General features: G+C 38.8%; 1 protein-coding gene across 3 annotated transcripts in view; it reads left to right on the plus strand.

Annotated features, from left to right (window-relative positions):
* The window catches only part of trappc9 (trafficking protein particle complex subunit 9), an 82,144-nt gene that overhangs the window by 35,810 nt on the left and 19,490 nt on the right, over window positions 1-26,844 (plus strand). For all 3 annotated transcript variants that reach the window (XM_077743113.1, XM_077743114.1, XM_077743115.1), the window contains 4 exons: window positions 8,161-8,303; window positions 14,005-14,115; window positions 22,379-22,531; window positions 23,649-23,740. In XM_077743113.1, coding sequence (XP_077599239.1) covers window positions 8,161-8,303; window positions 14,005-14,115; window positions 22,379-22,531; window positions 23,649-23,740 — 499 coding nt within the window. The remainder of the gene's footprint in view (window positions 1-8,160; window positions 8,304-14,004; window positions 14,116-22,378; window positions 22,532-23,648; window positions 23,741-26,844) is intronic.

Genomic DNA, 26,844 nt, shown 5'->3' on the forward strand with positions numbered 1-26,844 from the left:
TGGTGACCAAATGTCCGAGCACCAATCGAAGCTGTTGAGAGGTCTTAAAAATGGCCTTTAATTTAGTCAGGTAGAATTAGATCCTTTGGGTATGGTAACAGACAACAAAGTTTAAATATTTAACTCCAGCAAACTCAATAAAAAAGCCCCTATCGATCAGGTTTGATCCAGATAAAGTTTGTTGTGGGGGATAATGAACCACACTAGCGTCAAACTCCATTTCCTACAATTAGATGTGCTGTTATTTCAGTTTAGGCTTCAAATTTAGAGGCTGCTTTTTGCAATGTAACATTTTTTTTTCAATAATTTAATAGGGCTGTTGAGCACACAGTCTGGGGGGGGGGGGGGGGGTAAAGCAATTGAGAAGAACCCAAATGAAACACTCCAGAGGTTCTGAATGGCCTCAATGATTTTGCATTATTTATGAGACTTTGCCACGGCAACAACACCAGACAGAAAACTCTGAAGAGGTAAAGCTTTTCAAAAAAAGTTTCAAAGCCTTATCACAGTCCTTCCGTGTGCTTCTATATTACCGTGCCGCATGGCTGTCCTTTTCCATCCCGGGCGGCTGACAAACGCCTCCTTCAGTGAAAGATTTGGCCTTATTTAACACAACTGTCTCCAGCGAAGCCTCGGGGGGACAACACGCGGGCTAAATAAACCATCCGTCCTCTTGCGGCGACGCGCTCCACGTAGCAGGCGCCGATCTGTCAAACGACGTGTATTTTTAGCTCTGGGCGTCATTTTATCACATTGCATTATTTTCTAGGAAATAATCCAGATGTATATTGTCATGGATACATATACACTAGATTTGATACTATGTATATATTTATATTTACATGAGCATAACAACCTTTGCAGAATAGAGCATAAAAGTAACCAATCACCTGACCTGAAGTCTATTGAGCATCCAATGCATTTGAAGATGTGACAAGTATTGCATCCATATATGCAGTTTAAACTCAGAATCAAGAGAGCTCAATTTATCACTTTGTTTTTTAATTTTTTATATATATATAAGGTGATTGACTAGTTTTTGGTCGTGACCTGACGTTTGGTCGCCGGTCTTTTGGTCCCTTTTGGTCGCCAGTCAAATGTACTTATATATTAAACAGTACTTGGATATTAAACAGTACTTATATATTAAGCTGTACTTAGATATTAAGCAGTACTTAGATATTAAGCAGTACTTAGATATTAAGCAGTACTTAGATATTAAGCAGTACTTAGATATTAAACAGTACTTATATATTAAACACTACTTGGATATTAAACAGTACTTAGATATTAAACTCTTTCTCTTGGATATTAAACTCTCTCATGAATATAATTTTGAGAGCTGACCTCAACAGTAAACTATACGATCAGGACATCTCTATTCGCAACCCAATGGCGTTTAAACCCGATTGATTTAAGACGCTTTTGTGGGGGTTTTTGAAGCCTTCAAACGCCATCTGTGCGGTGGGCTCTTCCCTCCCTACCGCTTTTATCAATGTGGCGCAGCGTGTCGACGAGGTTGCCTCAACATAAAGCACATCCCTCACACGGCGGCGATAAATGAAGACAGGCCATGAGTGAGGTAAAGCGAGAGGATGGATGAGACGCCAAGAGTAGCATGGAGAAGCTTCTGATTATGGAATCCCTGGTGGGGGGCTTTGGATGTTGGCAGATTTTTCACTCCGCCTTTTCTCCTGTCACCAGATGTGATGGTTTTTTTTATTTGTTCTTGTGGAAACGGTTAACCTTCATACCTCTTTCTTACTTTATTCCTTGAGCGCTTGTTTGACAGCGTGTGTAATTGCAGGTCTTCTTTTTTTTTTTTTTTTTTTGGTTATTCCACTCAAGGAATCACACTCTATTAATCACTTGATTGCAAATGTTAAGTGGTCTTCCTGCAGGAGTCCAACTTCTATTTTCCATTGCCAAATGAAAGATTTGAGTTACAATAAAAGGAGGGTTACTCATGTTTTGAGTGAATTGTGAAAATGGTGCACTTGGTGTTCTTGGCCAGTCAGCTAATTTGCTGGCCACCTTTTGTCATAGCTACATTGGCGGAGAATTATTTCCCATCAAATTCATATAGGGAGCTGGCGGTGAGCACAGGGGCAATTTCATCTTGGCAAGAGCACAGTTACAGTTCTGCTAGGAATTGAGGTATTTTTTAGTTGGAGATATTTTGTTTCTGGACTTTTGCAAATGATATGCAACTGTAAGGAGCCAATAACATGGCATTTGAGGCAAAAACATTCCAAATAAAAATATAATGCTCAATCCTCTAGTCGAGTATAGGCAACGTACTTCTAGAGTGAACTTTGGTTTTTAATTTGGAGTGAAGGACACTGACTAAAAGCCAGTCAGCAGACAGAAATGACCTAACAGGACAATAAACTGACCTCCAGCCTCCAAATATTGAGGAGCACAACCATGGAAGGATCTCGAATTCACTCTTAAAGTCGTGTTCTGAATCCTAATGTTTACAGATAACAAGTCCAAGGACGCCAGAACGCATTTGCCTGCAAGATCCATTAAGATTATTCTACCAATTTTTCATCTAAACTATACAAATATACCACTAAAATAGGCAATATTGTCAGGAATGTCATATTTCCATGGCAATATATTTTAGTGTCATGTGACATTGAAGAGAAGATCTTTAAAGATCCAGTTCACTTTCCATGTGTACTGAATTAACACTATAATGAATCATGATAAAGTTTGCCTTGTTGACTCAACTAGATATGTGAGCCTGCCATCTTGTAATTAATAGAGTGTCAAGCATTTCATTATATTTACTGGACTTGAACTTATGTGTGAAATCCAGTCATCTTGACCTAGCGTGCCTCCCTATGCCGCCGCCGACTTCCATGACTGCTTGGCTGTCGGACCATATTTTTGTCACCCATGACGGGATAGTATTAGGATGCCGCCATGCTGCGTCATACATTCCGCTTGCTTTACGATTTGACAGGTAATTGTTGGTGAAGTTTGCGTGCTGGTTTGTAGAGCCCAAAGTATGTTGCATTTTTTTTTTTTTTCAAACAGACCAAACAAATATCTGTTGAAGACTGTCTGGTGTAGTGTTGCCATATAATTCATCATTTTCCAGCTTTTGGATCCCGTAGCTTTTGTACCGACCTCCTTCTGGTAGACATTTTCCTTTTGTGTTTTAACATTAACTTTTTAGAACATTTTTTAGAAACTGACTATACTTATGCAAGACCACCAATAGTGCGTACCCAACATGTTTTTCCCTAATGTAGCGGCACCCTCGCAAAGTACAAACACTGGGCTTCATAAGAGATTGTCTCTTTGAGGTTCTTTATTTGAATCCCACCTGAATGCGTCTCTGCATGTCAGAGAAACTCCAAAAGAACTTTACTTTTAAAGCAATATACTTCAAGGCTAAAATACAAATATGGTCATCAGTTTTTGAGAGGATGAGCGTGTCCTAAGGCTAGTCTTGGTGTAGACAGATACTTAAGAGCCCAACATACTTTACACAACTCAACACTTTTATTAGACCAACAAGCATTGTAAGGTTTATATCAAATCATCTTTTATGTCTCTAATGGAGGAGGCTGCCACTAAATTAAGTATTTATTTTTATGAATGACGCATCTGGGCAACAGAACACACATTGTTTGACATACTGCCCTCAAAAAGACATACGAATGAGGTTAAAATGTGTCGAACATAAATATCATTACTCCCACCCCATCCATGAGTCTGTGGAGTCCCTTCAAAGCTCTTTCAGCAATAGACTGCTGCACCCTCATTACAGGAAGGAGCGCTTCCGCAGATTCTTCTTCCCATCAGCTGTCAGGCTCTTTCACAAAAAATGGTTGGGTTAGGACCTACCATATGCATGCATGTACATCTATGTATATATGTTCTTATATATATGTATGTGTATGTATATATGTGCTTATATATATATGTATGTATATGTATATATGTGCTTATATATGTGTATGTATATGTATATATGTGCTTATATATTTCAGCAACATGATTATTTATTTATATATTTATTCATGTATTTATTTATGAACTTACTTATTAACTATCTAAAATGCCTTTCCTATTTCTGCATCCTCACCCTCTTGCTAATGTGACAACGACATTTCCCGAGTAAGGGATGAATAGTTATCCAATCCAATACCACGCTCATCGGAAGCCATTTTTTGTGGCTTGCACAGGGTAAACATCAGTGATGGCTTTCAAACAAATAAATAATTTGTCCACAGAAACCATTGCTGTTTTTCTAAGGCTTCTATCTCCCCCACAGGGCAAGAGAAAGCCATCGCCAGGATGTTTTCTTCTAAACTTCACACTGTTGCATCTCAATAGTACCCTGGGTGGTGAGATGATTGGTTTAGTGATTGACATCAGGTGCAGACGCAAAATGCGGTCCCAGCAGTACTTAGCTATATGGCATCCAAATACCCTCCAGCCATCGCTCAAGTATCCCAGCGAGGCCAATGTCGCCACATGACTAAATATCTCTCCTGGCTGGAGGCTTGCTTTCTCTCTAGTGAGCAGATGCATCCTAAGCAGGGTTCAAGCCTTATTTTAAGGACAATTAGGTACGCCGTCTGTCTTGGCATCACCTCATCAAAATGCGCCACAAATTTCTCTGTGCTTGGACACAACCTTGTAAAAAAAAAATAAGAGAGGATTGGTAGAATAATGGAAGTCTCCAAAAAAACAGTAGCTCAGGACCAGATCCAATTTGTCTGTTTGCATTAAGATAACAAGGTTTTTCTTCCTTATCAATGCATGGCAATTCAGCTGTTGGCAAGTAGGTATCGCCATTAGCTTTATTTGTTAACAAGGAAATCTACAAATGTAATACATGGGAGATAAGAATGGCAGCATATGTTGGTCTTAGAGCTTACCTCCATTCGGTTGAATTTTTTTGGCACTTAAATAGTACACTGGAATACCATCATCGCAGGTGTTGTTTTCCATTTCAAAGATATGTTAATGCCCATCACCATGATCCTTTACGTCCTCAGGCAAGGCAAAAAAGTGTGGGCTCCTCACAAGGCAGACATTTAATTTTTGCTGTCAGACCCTCTAAATCAGCACATTCCTTGGGAATTTGTCGGTATTTATGGGTGGCGGTGATGTATGGCACCGAGCGCTTGCAGAGATCAAACTGGCCTTCATTTTGATGGCCAATTTGGCCAGCGCTCTTTCTCTCTCTCAAACTTTCGCAAGCGGCGATTATGGCTGTACTTTGTTTGCCTTTGCGCAAGCGTGCTGGGGGAACTGACGAGCTCTGTTGGGAAGTTTGTACCAACGTAATGTAGTGCGTTTATTGGCAATTCGACATGGCAACTTCTGGAATGGAGTGTGGTGGTTAATGAATTGGAACCGCACAGAAATCTGAAGGAAAGTAAAGTAGAAGGTCAATAACAGTGCAATATCTTCTTGGAAGATTTATTGGTCTGCACAGCAATGGGTTCAGATGTCTCTATTGGAAACCTTTTCTCAGGAGGATTGTTTAGTTTGAATCTCTGGAGGATTCCATGGAACTTTTTTGGTTGACTGCGTAATCCCTCATATTGTTGAAGTTTGTCGGAACTCCCAAGCTCCCACTAAATACTTTTACTACGTCAGAGAATGGTAGAATAACCAATATACTACTCAAAAATTACAAAGTGACCATAAAATGCACAACTTCTAATGTAAATATTCAGTTGTGATTGGCCAATTCATAGCCTGGTTCATTTATAATTAAAATATAAGCAGACTGAGCAACAATATTTTGCCATACTACGATATTACTTGAGGAAAATGGCCACTGAGAAACAGAAAAACAAACAGGCAAAGAAGTGGATATCTTGAGAAATATTTGTTGGTCAAACATGTTGTGATTTTTGCTCAAAATTTAAATATTATTGTCAATATTGATTTTTTTTTTGGCCTGTATACCTAAAAAACACTAAGAAATTACTGTATAATTTTGAAGCCTCAGTCCGATGGAGGGGAGTAATTGTTATTCATGAACTAGATATGCAGTTTTAACAAAAATCAACAACTTTTAATTAGGAGCATTGCACCATCAAAACTGTTATGCTAATATCATTGACCTGTCTATGTGGTCTGCTTGTTTGATTTATATTTGGCTTGCCATGCACTACTTATGGTACTGTCACTTTGTTGATACCAGGGCAGTTCTCAGTCCTTTTTTTGATTGAAAAATGCTTCCCAAAGAGCCGGAGAGCCCACAGCGGAGTTTTGAACAGATGAGCAAATCCAAGTCAACTGCACTTGGCCAAAGCGATATGGGAACAGGTGTTTGCCTGCATTTTTGAGACAATCGCTACTCCTCTGAAACTCACGCTGAGGCTATTATTAGTAGCATAGAGGCAGCCTTGGGTTCATGCGGCTTCTCATTTCTTCTTGCTGTAAATTATATAGTAGTTATTTTCCTGGCGCTCAAATGTTCTGTAAAATGTCGAAAAAGTATTGGGAAAAACATTGGCTGAGACACCAGTGTCAAATTGACAAAGACTTTCTGTTTCACCCCGTGAAATATTTGCAGCCCCTTATCGGTGCAGCCAGTTTTTTCTGCTGCTGCGCAAATAGTGTACAAATACAGTTCTGTAACAGCATTGTTATTGAAGATTCCATGGGGAGATTGGTTGGGATATTTGAATTTGGCGGCTCAGTACTGTTTGCGGTCCTTGAATGGGACCGTGTGGAGATAAACAAAAGCCGTCACTTTGGATTGGCTCTGCTTGCTTTTTGGGGGTTTAATAGCTTTACAGATATGTCTACTAAAACTACAGACAAGAGAATTTATTGGAATGGTGAGCTGTATAATGCTGGAAATACTCTAAGTAAAAAAAAATATTGCCCTGACATGACATTTCTAAATGGTTTGGATGTGACTATTTACTGCATTTCTTGAAAATACTAAGCAATTGTTAATAGTGTTTTGATAAATTATGGTTTCAAAATAACTCCCAACAGGGACTGGTGAATTGTTATGGATTTCACTGTTAGGCGTCAACGTGAACTTCAATTCGCTAACTCCTCTTCTTTTAAGGCCATTGACAGTCAAAGGAAAGTGAATTCTTGGTGCTCGGACGTTTGGTCGCTGCTCTTTTGGTCGCCTGTCAAATGGTGACAGAAAGTTTACTGTTTACTGTTTACAGACATGTACATGAGAGAGAGTTTAATATCTAAGAGAGAGAGTTTAATATCTAGGAGAGAGTTTAATATCCAAGTACTGTTTAATATCTAAGTACTGTTTAATATCTAAGTACTGTTTCATATCTAAGTACTGTTTCATATCCAAGTACATTTGACCGGCAACCAAAAGACCTGGGATCAAACGTTCGGTCACGGAACTCTTAGTTCATATTTTTTTTCATCTTCTTCTGAAAATTGAATTGAATTCATCATTCGTCGACGTCCAATCCATTTGAAGTAGGTTAGTGGCAGCGGGTAAACGTTTTCTCATTCGGTGCCTCAATTAATTCCACTGTATAGTTTGTCATTGAACGGAAGATTCGCTGGACATTTTCTCCGAGCAGAAAGAGTCGGTGGGTGCTTCAATCAGCAGTATGTGGCGGGATGATATACGATCTGTGGGAAGAAAAGCAGAACCTTGGACGCTCCTTTTTGCCACGCTTCAGCCCATTGCCTGACTCAGCTCGGGCTCCATCGCCATAAACTGCCACTTTTAATTTCCCTATCATTCGCCCACTTGGCTGCGTATACGCCGCCGCCGCCGCCCCTCATCCCAGACCGAGGACTTTGTACGTTGGTTATGGAGCCAAGCCAGCAATTCTCATCCAATTCTCTGGCCGCACAATTTGGGAAGCCACATGTTGAATCCTAATCCTCGCTTTGAGACACCAATCATACCGCTGGCCTTGTTGGCGTGAGCCATTCTTGCTGTAATCGTGTGCTTCCATTTCATTAAACAACACAATAGCTCTGTTGCGGTGCATTTATTATTTTCACAGCAATAATTCGAGCGGCGTTGCTCTTAAAAGCAAAGCCATTCGGTTTGATAGAACGGCCAGACGCAGCGTGTTGTCTCAGATCTTACCTCAACTATGCAAAGTCCCTTTTGTTGATATTTCGTCTCTCCTTTTGTTGGCTACATTTTTCAATTGTGTGTACTTTTTTTTGCAGACTTTAGAGGCAGTCCTCTACTTCAAGTACTCCGGTGGAGCTGGGAAAGTGGAAGGCTACTACAGGGAGCTGTCTGTCGGGGTTCATGTTGATGTGGAGCCATCTGTGTTCTTCACCAGAGTTAGCACCCTCCCCGCTACCAGGTAACACACTGGGATGAAAACCGCTGCATCAATAATGCAGGTTCTTCGACGAAAGCCCCCGCAAAGTTCCCAATTAATTATTCCTCATTTTCGCTGTGAGCTTCGTCCACTGCTTTTTTGTTTTTGATCGATATTACTTCTTAATACTAATTATACACTAGAAAGAAAATGGCCTGATCCTTAGACAAAATCATGGTCTACACTTCTCTTGAGGACATTCATGAGTTATTTTTTTCTCACAAATATGGTACTTATGAACTGATAAGCTGACCAAATTTGAGCATTTTCCCTCCCTAAAAGTGCGGTAAAGATTTAGCTGAGTTATTTTCCTCGTATTTCTACGCCCTACTTAAAAACAATCATTGCAATTTATACATGATATAACTTTATAGAACATATTTTGGGTGGCTTTTATTTCCATTTATGTTAAAGCTTATTCCCTCTCTTCCCTGTCTTTACACACTGATTAAATGATAGAATGTTGTTAACCAGTATTTAGAAATAAATAATCAAGATTCACACAGATCCAAACATTTAAAATTGTGCAATAAAAATAAAGTTGCTAGTATTTTGCCTTTGCAAAGTTGAAACCGATGCTCTAATGTAAGGTAGAGATCCGGCAGAGTGGAAAACCGTAGATGAGACTTGTTGTTTTTCTCGTGTGATGATTTGCAATAGAAAAGTCAGTCAAAGAGATGAATGGCAAATATCTTTCACTTATGATTTTACATTCCCCAGGGCCATAGTAGCAATTGAAAACCTAATATCTTATCATCTGATAATATTCAAACTGGTATTTTTTGGCAAGGCTGTGGTTTTGCGCTTTTTGTGGGTTAACTTGGAAAAGAATAAGGACTATAGATTATGGCTCTGTGAAGTTCAATCTATCGAACTTGGCAAATTACTCTCTTAGGTGAAAGTGGGACTTTAATAGCAGAAGTGATTCTTTTACAGATGAGTCAAAAAGCGACAGCCATGAATAGCAATATAATGGATTTTTATCTCTTATTCACTTAATCTTGCCTACTTTGTTACATTCTGTGCTAGTCTCATCAAATGCATAAACATTCTATACTTGACTTTTCAACTCCTTCGCTCCATTTCCTAAGAGACGAAGGGATGGAGGTGGTCGGGAGGGGGGGGCGATTTTGTGGCACTGTTATGGCCGCTTGAGATGAACCATTAGCTATAATAATACCCACAGCGTATACCATCCATCTTAGGGTCAGCGCTGATAGATATGCTGCTCACCTCACTCGACTGTCACTCTCTTACCGTTGAAGTATCTCGGCCGGCGCTATCTGCCTAATCGTATGATTTCAAGCTCAAAATATTTGAAATGTGTCAAAGTGAAGAGCCTTTAATTACACCAGAGGTTTCCTGCAGGTGGACGGGGCATTTACATAATCCAATATCGAGTTCCTGGGCATATTAGTAATAAGTCAAATCGAGGAAATGGGGCCGTTTTACAAGGTGGTGGGATTTTAAGGAACGTGGGCAGTTATATTCTTATGTTTTTCACTTTTTAGTCGGTAGTTTTTGGCAGTTGGATGGGTGGAATGGTTGAATTAATTGTTTTTACTCAATAGTAAATTGTCAGTGTGTAAGTGTAAAGTGCATACTATTGTGTACTTGGATGATAAAGTATTATTTCTTCCAAAACCGATACATTTTAAAGAGTGCAGTCATTAGCATACTAACCAATAAAATGATTATGAATATGACTTTAATGGAAATAAGATATGAATATTCCTTACTTGTCCATTTTTGTATTACGGAAAGCAAGGATGTAAATAGAAATGAGTATCTAATAATGGCCGCCATGATAAAAATGTAAATATTTCACATCATATTAGTTCAAGTCACGTTGAAGTATGAGGTGACAGTGTCTTAGCCTTTTGCTATTAATCTTTTAAGAGTCCAAAAGATTTCCTAGAACCCATTTATGACTTTGCACCAGTATTGCACTTTTAAACTTATTTTTTCTGTTTTCCCCTACACATAAAAACCCTTTTTATTAGTATTTTTCCTGATAGCCTTACCAAATATTGTTTCCTAATGATATAATAATCATAATAATCTAAATATAGGTCCCCTTTTTTCTGTTCCCATTGTTCTTTTTCATTTAACTTCTTGTCCGTACAGACTATTTAATTTTTTTGACACATACAAACATGCCACACACGTTCCAGAATTCCATTTAGTGTTCTATAGTGTAATTTAAACAGCATTTTTCCTCCCACCCCGCTGCAGGCCTCCTCTTTGACCTTTTCCCTCGTGCTTGGAGTGACACCATTTTGTTATTTTCCTTCGACTTGCTCTTCAGGGGTCTTTGGCCATATAAAATGTGTCAGATGTGTCGAAAGAAGTGGCCGGGAAACGGCATGTGTGAAATACACAGCTATCCGTACTTGAAAATAGACATGTATGAAAAAAACAATAAAGGTGCCGTGCCCTGGGATTAAATGCATTTTTATCCATCTTGGAAAAAGGGAAATACTCACTTTCTTGGGGGTTTGATGGAGGTTGATGTCATTTTCAGTCGTAATATTACTGCTGTCGCCAAAAGCTGATGGATGTCTTGTTGTTGATAGGTGCGCTCATTATTTATTTTTTGGGCAAATTTAGCTGGATTGAAAAGGTGACCAGTCATTGGCTTTGGATTTACAGCAGTGTACATAGTCATGTTGTATTTTCCAAGATAAATGGAAGGAATATTTGAGAAATCTTCTGTAAAATATTTATTTACATTTTTTTGCAAGGTTCTATTGGTCAGCATCTTTTCGCAAAAAACATTTTGGTCACTTTTCTTTGGAAACAGTAGCTCTAAACTCAATGTTGGATGAATTTGATTTATTTATTGTTTTTAATCCAAATCACAGCCCATATTTTGTCCTTTTTTGTTTGTTTATTTTATTATTATTTTTTCAGATTGATGATCTTGCCCAGGCCTTTTGGTATTTCTGGCATTTGTTGTTATTGAAGAGTCGGCGTCAGTTTCAGCGACATTTCACGGTGTTCGCATCTTCTCAATATTAACAATATGTTGAGCTCTGGCTTCATTTGCTAGCGTGGTGGCAATCCGCAAAATAGACGGTGGCATTCATTAACTTTCTTTTTCTTTCCCCTCTGACACACTTGCTGCTGTACCTGAAATAATCACAAGTAAAGGTCGACTTCTCCGACCGCGGCTCGGAGCTTCAAATATAATTTCCACTTTTTTTTTGTATAGAACTCAGCACTGGTGACTTAAGCAGTATATAAACTTTAATACTAATACTTAAGTGCGCCTTATATATGTATATTTTTTCCTCTGTTGCTTTTTAGGTTGTAGTTATCTGAAAAACTTTTATTTTAACAGAATCCTATTCAGCCTGTTGTTCTGAATTGTAATGTTACTTTAGACCAGGGCTAGGCAAACTTTTGGGCCCAGGAAGGGCCACATTGACTTTAAAAATTTGACGGATGGGCCGGGTCAGTACAAGATACGATACATATAAAAAAGTGCATCCGTTAACAGTACGTACAAAACATAAACAGAAAAGAAGAGTTAAGTATTGACATACTCATCACTCATCATTAAAGTATAAAGTACAAAGTAAAGTAAAAAGGAATGTATTAAGAAATATTAAAATGTCATTTAAAAAAAAGTAGAGAGGCTGTAAAACACGAAAAACATAAGAGTGGACAGAGCTACTGCCACTGGCTTCGTCCATGTGACGGCGCCATCTTGGGAAAAAAAATATATATTTGGACAACGTCGGCGGCCCAGAAAAAATAACCCTACCTGAACTATGACGGATATTCCATTGCGATTTATATATGTTTTTCCACTTCATTGTGTATTCTATGACTGGTGCGACCTATACTCTGGCCTATACGACTTATACAGCAATCATTTTATTCGCTGCATCGTAATGCCGCTTTGACTTTGACCATCCAGCACTTTCACTTTCATCCGATTCTCTTGAATCCTTGCGAAGAAAAGGAACTAAAACATTTTTACTGATATGAAAATGGAAGCCCCTAATGGCAGTTTTGAATCATTTATCCATCTCAAATGTGTTTGCCTTTTGTTATCGCTCAACCGAATGCTTAATAAGATTATGCTGTGTAAGGAGTTTGCAAAGCAGGGTCGCCTTGGTGTTATTTTAGGCTCACCGTGTTGTTCTTTACATTCAGAAATCCACGTTGTCTGCTATTTCTATCCTCGTCTTGATCTGGGTCGGTCGGTCGGACAGCGGAAGAGCAATGAGTCTGTGTTTCTTATCGGTGGCTCTGATTGATCGCCCCAGCTTACTGCCCGAGCCTATAAATCAGCAGCTCGCCCCAGTCAGCCTGTTAATCACGTCTGCCAAGAGAGACAACAAGACAATTAAAGAAACATGGCTAGGCCTAAAAAATATGCTCCTTTAATTGCCGCTGCAGTTTATTAGCGACTTGGGCGGACGCGCCGTAATCCTCCATTAACCCTGGGATTGAAGAGACGGGAAGTGGGCCCGGAACGAGGTTCGTTGTTGCCCGGAGGCAAAATGTGGATGTTTAACGACAACAAACACTAACTTTTTTGGGAAACAAATGTCTTTTCTTATGTCATTGTGGAGTAACAAACAGGACCGGGATCAAAATACATGCTTACATGGTGTTATTGAAATTGGATTGGATTGGGTAACTTTATTCATCCCGTATTTGGGAAATTTCGTTGTCACGGTAGCAAGAGGGTGAGGATGCAGAAATAGGAAAGGTATTTTAGACATAAATAGATAGTTAATAAGTAAGTTAATAAATAAATACATGAAAAAATAAGCCTGTTGCTGAAATATATAAACATACACATACATATATATAAACACATATGCGTACACATAGATGTACATGCATGCATACGGTAGGTCCTAACATACAGCCATTTTTTTGTTAAAGAGCCTGACAGCTGATGGGAGGAAGGATTTGCAGAAGCGCTCCTTCCTGCAATGAGGGTGCAGCAGTCCTTTGCTGAAAGAGCTTCGGAGGGACTCCACAGACTCATGCAGGGGGTGGGTGGTACTGTCCATGATGGACATCATCCTGGTCACCATCCTCCGCTCTCCCACTTCCTCCACAGAGTCCAAAGGACAGCCCAGAACAGAGCTGGCCCTCCTGACCATATTATTCAGCCTGTTCCTGTCCCTCTCCGTGCTCCCGCATCCCCAACAGACAGACCCCTCCATTAAACACTGTAGATGATCACAGTATCAACTCACAAATAACATTGGAAGAAATACAACACCTGGCAGGCTTATCTGTTACTCTTTCCAAATGTAATTGACTTTTATGTGTCATTACCCGGAAGGGAAACATCCACTCATCTGAAAAAGCCAGTATCGTCTTCTCCCGCTTGATGGCAATTGCAAATTTGACCCTCTCTATGATCTTTTTGGGGATAAGCAGATCTGCTTCTGGTGAGAAGCACAGCACGCTCAAGTAGGCCTCTGCATCTTTTGATCTCCAATGATTGACGCTGCCTTTTGGCTTTAGAACCTCTTTTAGCCGTACTCAAGACTAGGACTACAGTTACAGGCGTTAAATAGAGCCATGGCTAATGTTTTATATGTGCACTACTCACAATGAGGATCAAATTAAGCTCGGGTTTAGTGCGATGTGTATTGGACAAAATCGGGTAAGCTGACATTGACATTGATGGTTATTTTTTTTTCCACAGCACTCGTCAGTGTCATTTACTGCTGGACATCTTCAACCCAACGGAACATGAGCTCACCGTCAGTGCCAAAAACAACCAAGACCTTGTTCTTCATGCCAGCGAGTGCCAAAGGTAAGAATGGACTTTTTCAGTAGTAGTAGGAGTAGTAGGAGTAGTAGTAGTAGTAGTAGTAGTAGTAGTAGTAGTAGTAGTTGATCATTTTAAAGGTAAATACAAAATGGTTGATCGAAAAAAAATCGAAATAGGCAATCCACTTTTTTTGATAACAATGATAACAAAGGAAAAAGTTTCTTATTTTTCTGTATTGGACTCGCTTCACCTTTTGGGTCCATTAAAGCTGATTTCCATTACACATAGACAAGTCTGACAAGTAAGCAGGATAATCTAAAATAATAGTATTTGATTGCACAAAATAGTCCTGGCATTTACAAATGTCTAACAAAAGCTATTTTGCCCACTACCTGGAACGACCATTTTTTTTCTTATTGATGCTTTCCTCTACTGAACTCCACTGAAATTCATTTTAAATTCCCAAACCAGATTTTGCTAAAAGGTGCACTTTAATGGAACATTTGTCTTATTTTTCCCCTCCTAAAAATATTTACCAGTTTCTGTAAATGACCTCGACTGGTCTCGGACCCCCTCGTGTAGCCTCGTCGTTGCATGGTTGACTGGCAAATTATGATTACTGTCAGTTTTTCCAGTGCGAACGGACAGCCAGGCTTTGGTGACTCCTAAGCTTTTTCCCACAGGGTTGCAATGTTATTGTTTAAAGGGAATTACTCAGTGATGTTAAAAATGGCTGGTCAGCATTGCATCAAAGAAATAGAATAAATACCTTAAGTTCTAAAGACAAAGGTCAGACAGCTGTAAAAGGATTGTGGTATAATTTTTCCGTAAGAAGGATTCGTGAGCAGTCATTTGGTCGCCAGTCTTGTGGAAGCTGGTCTTTTAGTCGCCAGTCTTTTGGTCCCTTTTGGTCGCCGGTCAAATGGTGAGAGAGTTTAATTACTAAATATCTACTGTTTTCAACAATACTTAGATATTAAACAGTACTTCTATATTAAACAGTACTTAGACATTAAACGGTACTTAGATATAAAACAGTACTTAGATATTAAACAGTACTTAGATATTAAACAGTACTTGGATATTAAACTGTACCTAGATATTAAACTGTACTTAGATACTAAACAGTACTTAGATATTAAGCAGTACTTAGATATTAAGCAGTACTTAGATATTAAGCAGTACTTAGAAATTAAACTGTACTTAGATATTAAACTGTACTTAGATATTAAACTCTCTCTCGTAGATATTAAACTCTCTTTTAGATATTATATATTAAACTCTCTCTCTTAGATATTAAACTCTCTCTCTCTTGTGAATATAATTTTGAGAGCTGGTTTCAAGAGTAAACTCTCTGTCGCCATTTGACCAGCGACCAAATAGCCGGTGCATTTTTGAGTAGATGTGTTTGGGTCTAACACAAGACGATCTGGGCTAAGATTTTGCATACAGATGGGAACAAGGCCAATAGAGTCTGGCACTTCTCCCATCTGGCGAGCCACGCGTCGCGTCACGGATCCCGCCGACGTCTCTTTCTCGCTTGACGTCGTATGCCGCTGTCGTTTGATATTTTGCTTCTGCTCCGTGATGAATGAGATGTCAAGCACAAGATGTTTTTGGGCAGTCTCTGTATCCAGGATATGGCAAGGGATGCTTTTGAGCCCAACAGGCCGGAAAAATGATTCTGTCAATCATATATGTGCTTCCTAATTTGGAGAATGGGGAGAGTCAAGCAGTCACTCTCCACCTGTTAGTGTTTTAAAGAAGGAAAACTAGACAAAAAAATGTGAAAATGTCAGTCTTAGCTGCAAGTTATTTTTTCTTCTTCTTTGAATGTAACTCTTGACCAGTGGTCTATTTTGATAGACTGAAATTTGAGGTAGAATTTTTGTAATGTAATTTTGTCTGTACCAGACATAGATGAGTACAGTTTGGTCCTGATGAACTTGACTGGACAGCGTAAAGTTCTGACCTCAACCCGATAGAGCACCTTTAGAAACTGACAGATGACTATCATGTTCCAAATTTAAAGAAAATGCTTCTGTTTATAAGGTTAAAAAAACAAAACAAAGATAGGATGTCACTTAAATGACTGCATCGCTATGGTAACTGATACAGGGATGACGCAAAAGATTAGAATGTATATGACCATGCTGAGGTTTTTGTCTCCAAAGTCCAAAGCTACGTCACAGACTGAAGCACAAACTGTAATTTCAAGCATGAAATGCCACAGGAGAAAAACAACTACTTGCGTTTTTCCACTCCCTTGTGTTTGGGAACAAATGAGTGGTGAATTCATTTATTATAAACAATATCTTACTTAAGAATAGTTTGCTATTATTACTCCTATATATTTACCCAACCAGACTCAAGACATGGCATATTTGCTGTAACCAGCGTGATGCTTTTAACCAATTTTCGAATCAACCCAAACTTAATGAAATCATTTATATCAATCTATTTTATGTAAACACACTTTATGGTAATAAACGTCCGATCCGGTTTAACTTGGAGAGTTGTGGCATTGCCCCAACACCTATTCATCAACTAGTCCTCCACCCTGTCCAGTCAAGACCTCATTGGTTCATTTACTTATTAATTGAGACCACTTGGAATTGGCCAGAGTACATTTTCTTCTATCTATATATCTCTACTCGTTCGCTTTTACCACCGACGGATCAACACTCGCCACGCCTCGACGAAGCGCGATTCTCAAACAAAGCTTGTTTCCATGGTGACCACCTTCACCCTTTGTGGCTGTGAGGAACATAATGTATTTGCAGTCAGTTATGCGGTCTCCAACAAGTCCCTTGTTGGACAGGAGTATTCTTTTTTTGCCTCTACCTGCTGCTGCAGCAGTATATTTGCTCTTTCCATCTCTTTCTCTCGCACATATTTAAATTGATGATGTGCTCATTACTTGCACAATATGCGGCGTCATGTCCAACAGTCGAAAAAAAAAATACCTGCACATGCTGAGGAAGGAACAATTTCTTTTTTTTTTTGCTTAAAATGATGAGAGTGTGGCAGTGTCTCCTCAGGATTCACAATTCCTACCTTTGTCATATTTGCTCGGTGGAGGTTTCTGTTTTTCCTCTCAGCAAATATTAGGGTTATAATATCTTCCCCAGATGTTAGCGCTAGTGCGGTATTTCTTGCAGTACTGTGACATAAGAAGTTTATTTATGTGTAATGTTATACAGTGTAATGCACATTGGTTTTCATTCAATCTTTCAGCAAAAAAAGCAATACAGACACTCCCCTACTTACAAATATTCAACTTACGAACAAACGGTACATACAAACATATCTGCAAATTGCGTTTATGTCGAAAAATGTTCATTAGTTCGATTTTGTAATGCGTGCCTTTTTCCGAGTAGTGCTTCTTTCAATAATAAAGAAGCTTGATGCGCGTAAGAAAGTGGTGAGCGTTTCACGGGAATACTACAACTTGAATCGTTCGCTTGAATCTCCATCTCTCTAAAGTATCTATACAGTACTGTATGTAGTCTCTCCATTTTATTAAATGTTTTTTTCAGTGCAAACCATTGCTGGTTACTTATACAAGCCTTAAACATACAAATGCACTTATATAAACCTTCAATATACTTATAAAGGCCTTCAACATACATTATAATGCAAAATATAGCACTGAATCAACTTCGATTTCAACTTATGAACACTTTCCACTTATGAACACTTTCAACGTATGAACAATTTCAACTTATGAACACTTTACACTTATGAACACTTTCAACCTATGAACAAGCGCTCGGAACATAACTCGTTCGTAAGTAGGGGAGCGTCTGTATTGCTTCAAAAAAAGAAATGTATTTTTTCCATAACAAAGTGGTATGCTTGTATGATTTTGGCATTACATTTCCATGTAAAAATTGGCTCTCTACCCACAAAAAGACCACGTTACAAATCCGTTTTCCCCCCCTAAGTAGAGGTAGCACTGCCACAAGTGAGCAAGCAAACACTATGGTCCAAGAGTCAACTCATTCTTCACATATTACTGACACGAGTCATTTGTCTCAGACTGCCCCGCGTCTGCCGAATGCTTCCATTCGCCATTCAATTTAAATATTCATGAAGACGACCATACAGCGGCGACTTTTTCAATCAACTCAGATTTGATCTACTCTATACCGCAAAGCTTTTGTCTCTCCTAGCAGTCACCGCCGATCAAACGTGCATTATTATGTCTCTGTTTATTTCCCTAAACCAAAAATCCCGGTGGAAATCCAGCTGTGGCTCGCCTCCGTTCACATCTTGTCAAGCTTCTCGCTAGCGGGGGCCCCCCTCATGAAAACCTTGTGGCTTTTAAACGGGAGCCACAGAAATAGCTCGTTCTTGTCAGGCTTGGGCAATATAGTCTCCCGCTCCTCACTTTTAATGACAGGCGGCGTATTAGAAGATTGTCTGTGCAGTAACCTCCTCGGACGCCTTCCGTAATTGGCTGCGAGGATTTGTTTTGGATTGAGATCGGTATATTGAGCGAGGAAGAAGGAGGAGGAGAGTCGGCAGGGAAACAAAGGGTTACATCGAGTCAGCCGCAGTCTAAAAATAGATCGCCGCTTTCCCCTGCCTCTGCATAGGCCTTCACGGATCTCCGCCCTTAAGCTCTCGCACGTGAGCTAAAAATAACCTTTCCAAATGAAAACGTGTATACGCACACGCGGCCAGCTCTCGGCGTTTCTTTGCCCTGCAGCTTTTTATAAAACATTGGCTGTAAAATATATGTGGCGAGCAATCTTGCTTGGAAATTATTTCCCATTCCGCAATAGGCTCGTTTTGGTCATTCAGGGATAGGCTCATAATTTGTCATGAAAAGCTCTTGTGAAATGTAGAAGGTTAGAAAAATAAATCAGATAGGAGAGGGAATATTGGCTTTGGATTGATGCACAATTATAGAGAATTAGAGGCGTGTAAGTAATTGTATGCTGTGATATATATATATACAGAAATACTATGTTTGGAGCAGGTGATCAACATATAATTATCTTTTATATTAAAACACTGGGAATTATTTTGACCATGTTTTTTAATATCCTATATGTATTGTATAAACTGCACCAGCCTAAAAATACATAATAAGGAGGCAAAACCCTTTGGAGCATTAAATAGATTTTGTGGGGAATTCAGTATTTAATCAAAGAACTAATAATAAACATTATAAAATATAGTAATCAATCAGAACATTAAAATGGAGAATGGCAGGCATTTCAATACAAAAAAAATAACTTGTTCTGCAAAACCTCAAACCCTGAAAAAGTGGTACACAATACAGTGATATTCTAATATAAATAATATACAATATTTAAAGAAGGACCTTTTTCCGTCAATATTTTTGAAGCAATCAAGAATTCTGGCATATGTTTTTGCATCAAAAAAATCTGTGGCAGTTGGACAATATTTTGGCATTGAGAGCCAGTCTGTGTGCTTCAATATAATCATCATGTAGTACTTTTTGCTGGAAAGGCAACATAACATTTAATTAGTTCCAGATCACTTCCCGGCGACCCTCTCAGCTGGTGTTATCCCTGCCATTAGACAGGCATCACTGCCAGATTATTACGCCATGGCAGTAATTAGAAGTCCAGGGTCAAAGGTCACACCCTGCAGACACGCTTTTACGCCGCATTTTAAGGTATACTGTCTTTTCCCACATCAATTTGGACTCTATTACTCCCTTCTACTTTGTTCATACTACAAAAAAAATACTTCTTATTTTCCAATACATCACAGAATTAATTAAATTTACACCTGAAGGCAACATTGTCCATGGATTCCGTTTTAGTCCGCGGCATTTTAAGAAGTAATCTCCCATATAAAAGATAGTATAATAACTGGCATGTAGCAGCTGTTCCGGATTCATTGTTATGATTTTGTTCGGCGAAATGGCGGCGTTGGAACACCTCTGCATTTGAAAAGAAGCGCAAACAAAAGCGGCTGAGGCAGTCCTACCGTGGGAGAATTTCATCAAAGCAAAACAACGCGTATAATGATCTTTGAATTGGATCTGCTGATGAATACCTCGAGCTGGCTCCAATCACCACCTCTATCGTGCCGTCAAACTCATTGGGAGTCATGAAAATGCCAATGAGATACTGGGCCTTAACAGAAATTTCAATGGCCTGTCTGGATGCATAGACAAATGATAACGTGAATGTAAATATGGCTTCTATCAATGGAAGATTTCTTCAATGATATCGAGATGCTAAGCCAGGGGTCGGAATCTTTTTGACAGAGAGAGCCATAAACAATTCACATTTTAGAATGCTATTTCTTCAGAGCCATTCAGCTTTTACCACTTTGCAAGTGCGAATTATTTTGACAACATTGTTATGCTGTTGCTAATCAATCAGTATCAATGAGATGATGCATGCGGAAGAGTAATGAAAAACAAAATTATGATTAAAGTGGTGCTAGAGGTAGGTCAATATTTACCTCTCAGGTTAGTGGAAAGCCATATGCACCCATGGAAAGAGCCATATTTGGCTCCCGAGCCATAGGTTGAAGCTAAGCGCTTCAATCAGACTGCTCCGTCCATACACTCCGACAAATTAAAAGCCCATGAAAGAAGTGAATGATTACATTTTTACATCTTAAATTTATGCCCAACACTTTGAAGCAGAAGATGCATTTTATTTCTCAATGATATCAAGAATTTAACTACCATTTAGTTTTATTTTTTAGGATTACATCTGTTTAAAGCTTGATTTTTATTTACCATTCTTAATCATCTACATAGAGTTCCATCTATAATTGGGGTGTGTAATTTTCTGATGACTGGATCATTATATTCAATACAGCATAAGATGTTTCTTCAAATTTCAAAATATTCGGAAGGATATGTAATAAAAACATAGATAAGAAAGCAAAGTATCTTTCATATTTTCCTCAGTTTTTAATTACAGTATACAATACTTCATATAAGATGACAAGTGAGTTAAAACAACCAATTAAGCAAAATAAATCCTAACCACCAGTCCTTAGTTCAAGATGTTTCAAAGTGAGGAACGGCACATTAGTTTTCAGCCAATTCTATTCCGACAAGATGTTCTACTCAAGACTCAGTATGTATTTATTTTGTTTTCATCAAACTGTCATGTACCAAGAACTCCTCGTATACATCTTGCTTGTAAGTAAACCTGTTACTCTTCCAGGAAAAAAAAAGAATTGAACTCCCATTTTCCAGTCCTTGGATGTCCAATCCGTGTTCTCGTTTGAAGTGTAAATGTGTTTCCCGCGTCATTCTGGTTAATTACTTGTCCGAAAAGAAGTGCAGCCCCCATGCCGTGCCGTGCCAGACGGTGTCCATTTGCCTTGTTGTATTTTTAGTCCTGGCGTGTGTTTGAAGAACCCATTTGAAGACGGGGGACGTCAGTGGTTGACATGAGCCATGTTTTGCTAATCTTCAAAGGTGCCAGTTTTGAGTGTTGTTCTGCTGCTAGACCTGCAGTTTAGCTGCAGTATTTTCCCTCGGGGCTTTTCAAGCGTCATTATCTCATTTTTGCCGCTTTGTTGTAATGGCTCCAAGACCATAATTGCCATGTTTTTTTTTTTTTTCCACTGTGTGGCCTTGATGAGTCGCCGGACTCATCAATAGGTTTTTTTTTTTTGCCCTTTATGGCCTTTTATGTTGTTGACGTTACGAGGCCTCGGGTGCTCGGACGTTTGGTCGCTGGTCTTTTGGAGAGTTTACTGTTGAAGCCTGCTTTCAAAATTATATTCATGAGAGAGAGTTTAATATCTAAGAGAGAGAGTTTAATATCTAAGAGAGAGAGTTTAATATCTAAGAGAGAGAGTTTAATATCTAAGAGACAGTTTAATATCTAAGTACTGTTTAATATCTAAGAGAGAGAGTTTAATATCTAAGTACTGTTTAATATCCAAGTACTGTTTAATATCTAAGAGAGAGAGTTTAATATCTAAGTACTGTTTAATATCCAAGTACTGTTTAATATCTAATTACTGTGTAATATCTAAGTACTGTTTAATATCCAAGTACTGTTTAATATCCACGTACTGTTTAATATCCAAGTACTGTTTAATATCTAAGTAGTGTTTGATATCTAAGTACTGTTTAATATCTAAGTACTGTTTAATATCCAAGTACTGTTTAATATCTAAGTACTGTTTAATATCCAAGTACTGTTTAATATCTAAGTATTGTTTAATAGCTAAGTACTGTGTAATAGCTAAGTACTGTTTAAGATCTAAGTACATTTGACCGGCGACCAAACGTCCGGTCACGGAGGCCTCGCCACCTGAGCTGAGTTTTTCCTCTCCCTTCTAGGATGGCTATCCAGGTTGACAAGTTTGACTTTGAGAATCTGCCCCTGCCAGACCAGGAGACCATTCGCTTCACTAATCCCAAACAGCTGGAGGAGGAGCGGCAGCATGCTCAGGGTTGCCAGATAAACAGCAAGCTTGGCATCTGTTGGAGCATCATATCCTTTCAACCTTGCCTACATTCAAATATTCAAACCTGAAAAAGAAAATACAAAGTCTGACTAACGTTTTCAGGAAACGGATCTTTTTCCACTCCTTGCTTTTGGTTGGCCGTCCCGCCACAGAACTTCATTCTATTTAGTTATCCAGTGCTAAGCGTCAATACTTCATTATTTTCCTCGGGCTTTGTGCATTTCTCACTTGCTGTTTACCAAACTAACAAAGGTTACTAATCGAAATGTGATGTTCTCTGATGTTGTCCAAATGCCATCTGTGTATATTATCATTTGATGTTATCTTATCTCTAATTGCTCTCCGATAGCCATATTTGTTCTAGTGTAATATCGATCAGTTTGCTTTTACTCCCCGAGTCGGGCTACACAAACGCATTTCCCACCAGCCTTTGACATTTTGAAGTGAACGCTAATAACGATAATAACCTACCATTGCTTTGTTTAATTTAGTGCCGCGATTCCCAACCATTCCCCTACAGAGGAGCTCCAAAAAAACAAATCATTTATCATTTGAATCTGAAAAATGTGTTCTTTTAACTTCAGTGTTATGGCTCAGTGAATACAGATAAGTTTATCTTTGGTAGACGTCGAATTTGTGTGGTTATGTTTACGTTTACAAGGCATTAACGACCAGTGTGTTACTGCGATACATCTTTTGTGAGGTTTTTCCAAAACGGGGCAGAGATCCTGATGGAATTATCAAGCAAACCCACACACAAAAGTGCACTAGAAAAGTAGAGTATTGCTGTCACGCCAAAATAAAAAGCCAAGTTGATGTAATGTCATGTAAACTTACATCATCAACTTTTACAACAAACAAAACGTCAGTTATTTTAATTAGATTATAATTCAAAACTAGTCAGGTTGAAGTCGTTTTTTATTATTTTATAAGGCAAGGTGTCGTGTAGTAGTGGTGGTTCAAGTCCAAACAACTTTTCCCTTTTTCAACAATTAGGAAAAGACGATCAAGTCCATTTATCAAGAAATTGACAGGATACGGGGTAATATAATATTCTAATCAAATCTAATCTAATAATCTCAACAAGACAGGTTGATATGTTTGTTCAAAATTTGTTGTTGCTGTCCCTTAACTGCACGCCACCCTTCTTTGCGGCGTCACGGCGAGGCCAGCGTGGAGGGAGTTCTCAACCAGCTGGTCTTGGAACACCTGCAGCTGGCTCCTTTGCAGTGGGGTAAGTCTCACATACCCAATACCAACCTCTTCACCTGAGAAAACTAGGTTTGCATTTCATCCCCTAGTTTATCCACTCACCTCATTCATTACCTGCCATTTCGCACGTGAATTCTCATAACCGGTCTCAAGCCATGTTTTTATTTGCATTTATAATAGCTCGCCGTCTATTCGGGAAAAGTGGGACGCAGCAGCTTGGGTCGCGCAAAACTCTCTCTCGGGACGTTCCGATCTCTTTTTTTCTTTTTTTTTTTCGATCATGCCATCTGTGATAGTCATCTGAAATCACTTTCCATTCATTGAAAGTGTTTTTCTTTTTTGGGGAGGTTTTCTATAGGGAATCACTGAGACTGTTTTTTGGTTTGTGTCAGATTTTTTGATCAGTCAGCTGGTGGCATTGTCCCCCTTTTTTAATCTTCTGCAAAGAATATTTTGTTAAATTAGGTGTCCATCTAGAATTCTAGATCATAGGTGATTGAATTTGGAAGGAAATCACATGTTGTTTTTTTTTTTTGCTTGTTTAAATGAATGTGAATTTTCCTGCAAGGCACAAATTGGGAATGTTTGCTGGTTCCTTCCTCGTAATGACTGTTTTAGAAATTAAATTATTCCATTTGTTCCCCTTTAGTTAAAGTTAAAAAATTGATATTGGATAGAATGACGTTGCGCCTCTAGGATTCCTTTATCTGTGTTGTCATAACTATTATAGGCTCAATTATGGATGTAATTCAAGCTTTTCCCCCCATGCACCCAAGTTAGTGGACCTAACTGTCAACCTAATTGGATAATTTCACTTGCTTTTTCTTAGCTTTACACTCTGAGTCTAAAATTAATAAGCCTTGGATTGCCTGTAGAGTTATTGCTGCTTTCTTAGGATCTGTTTTCTGTTTGCTTGTCTACGTGTAGCATTTCTAAAGATGGACTTTTGACGTTATGATGCTTTCTGTCAACAATTTGTTGGATTAACTGTGTTTGTTTGTTTTGTATTTGTTGATATTGGCTTAACAAAATGAATGGAGGTCAAAGCAGACTTTAAAAGCAAAGCTATAGGAAGTTTAATACTACTTTTCTTGCAAATATGTGACTGAAGCATGGTAGAAATTCATTTTTTATTTGAAAAAGTGGCTGCCTGCCGGAAAAAAAGTGTAAATAAGACCAGTTATGTCCCCGTTTATGAGCTTCAATCGATGATATGAATCTCGTCTTGGTTTCTTTGCTAATTTCAATAGATCCGCGCAGTCTCTGCGATTTTGGTTCCAATTGAATTTTCCACATCAGCAATGTGGATAAATTTGGGGGAGGTTGGAAGGTGGGGAAGCCCACCCAAATGTACGCCTCAGCCATTGATTTCATTTGGTGTCTGAAAAGGGTAGACAGTTTTACAAACTCACTAAATGCCAGAAGTTTAGTCTCGGAGATGCTCCGCTAATGTTTTTCTGAAGGTTACTGCCTGACTGCTTTTATTATCTCCGACAACATTTTATTGCACTGGCAGAATCATAAGGGCTACTCTGCCTCCTCGGAAGCGTTCAGATGGAAGTTAGTGGATGAATGGGATGGATTAGCATATGGACTTCATTTGCATACAGCACTTAACACACTGATTAGACCACCCGTCTAGAGACCTTGTCTTCTTCACTTTTTCCCGCTTACGCTGATCTCAGTCATGTTGAAATAGTTGCTGATAGAACTTGCTAAAAATATTCTCCTACGTGTGCTTTCTATATTTCGTTGACTAGCCGCTTTTTTTCTTCTTTCCCCAGCCCCATTATAGCCAAACTATAGCGTCATAAATCAGTTTGAATTGCCTTACACTTGGAGTGCAATGTATCATCCATAATAACCTGGGCTACAGTATACCTGCAAACTTAAGTAAACAAACAAGAAGTAAGAATATATTTCGGATTGTGTATTTATGAGATAAAAGGAGTCAAAAAGTACTTGAAAAAGGATAGAAGACTTCAGATTCGGAAACTTTAAAACACGACAAATTGGTGTAAATAGAATAGCGGGAACTAGATGTAAATAAAGCATGATTGAAAAACACTCAAATATACATACAATAAAAAAAATATTTAAAATAAAAAGTTTCGCTTGAGGATAAACTGGAGCTCTTGCAAAATTGCATCATTGGATGATTTAATGTCACATTCCTCATCCAATATATATTTAAATATGTTTTTTTTCTGTTTTAATTGATGTTATTGGATAAAACTCGAGCGCAAATCCCAAACAAATAGAATCCATTTGACAAAAATATTCCACAGTGTAACATTCCTTCCTTCCGTCATGGACGCCATGCCAGAACAAGGTGGATTTATTTGCTTTTTGCAACCTGGCATTATGTAGATAAGCTTATTGATTATAGAGTTGCCGGTCCGTCGGTTTGATTAAAAGCAAAGTGGTGTACCTCGTGATGAGGTGTCACTATATCAACTTAATGAGGTGTTGCTAAATACAAAGTCACCTGACCAATTGGAGCAAAGTGACCTGTTCAGTTTGCATATTGCTTTGCAGACTTTAAAAAAAAAAACACAACATTTGAAAAAGAAAACATGCAAAATCAAAGCTATTTGCCATTGTAAGCAGCTGAGAGTATTGCTCTCAACGCTTGGCTTTGAGAGTCAAAAGAGCGAATCACCATGCGGACTTTGCACCCGTTGCTCCTCTCCGTTCTCAATGGAATACAAATTCACCCATGAATGGAAAGACAAATGTTTAGCCTGGAAAAAGAGATGGAAAAAGGAGGGCGGGGCCCTTCACTGTAAAAGGCAAAGAGATAATTTAATAAGATGGCACTTGTGAAGCAACTCGCATAGTCCCAGTTTCATTTTAACCCCGCAGTCGTCCCCTCCGCTTATCCCCCCCCCCCCCCCCCCCCAATACTCACACAGATGGATGTTTGTCTTTGGAGCACACACGAGGGGATCTTATGTCTGGAAACAAGCTTTTGGCAGGTCCCCAATCACCACGAGTGATGCAGCTTGACAAATGGGGCTGCCGAGTAGCCCACCTAACTGCCCAAAACAAAACAAAAGTACCTTACTACAGTTCTCTTGTGGTTCTGTTGATTAAATGTACACTTGGGAAGTCACTTGGCAATGA

Source organism: Stigmatopora nigra, chromosome 21 (genome assembly GCF_051989575.1).
Source record: "Stigmatopora nigra isolate UIUO_SnigA chromosome 21, RoL_Snig_1.1, whole genome shotgun sequence".
Lineage (NCBI taxonomy): Eukaryota > Metazoa > Chordata > Actinopteri > Syngnathiformes > Syngnathidae > Stigmatopora > Stigmatopora nigra.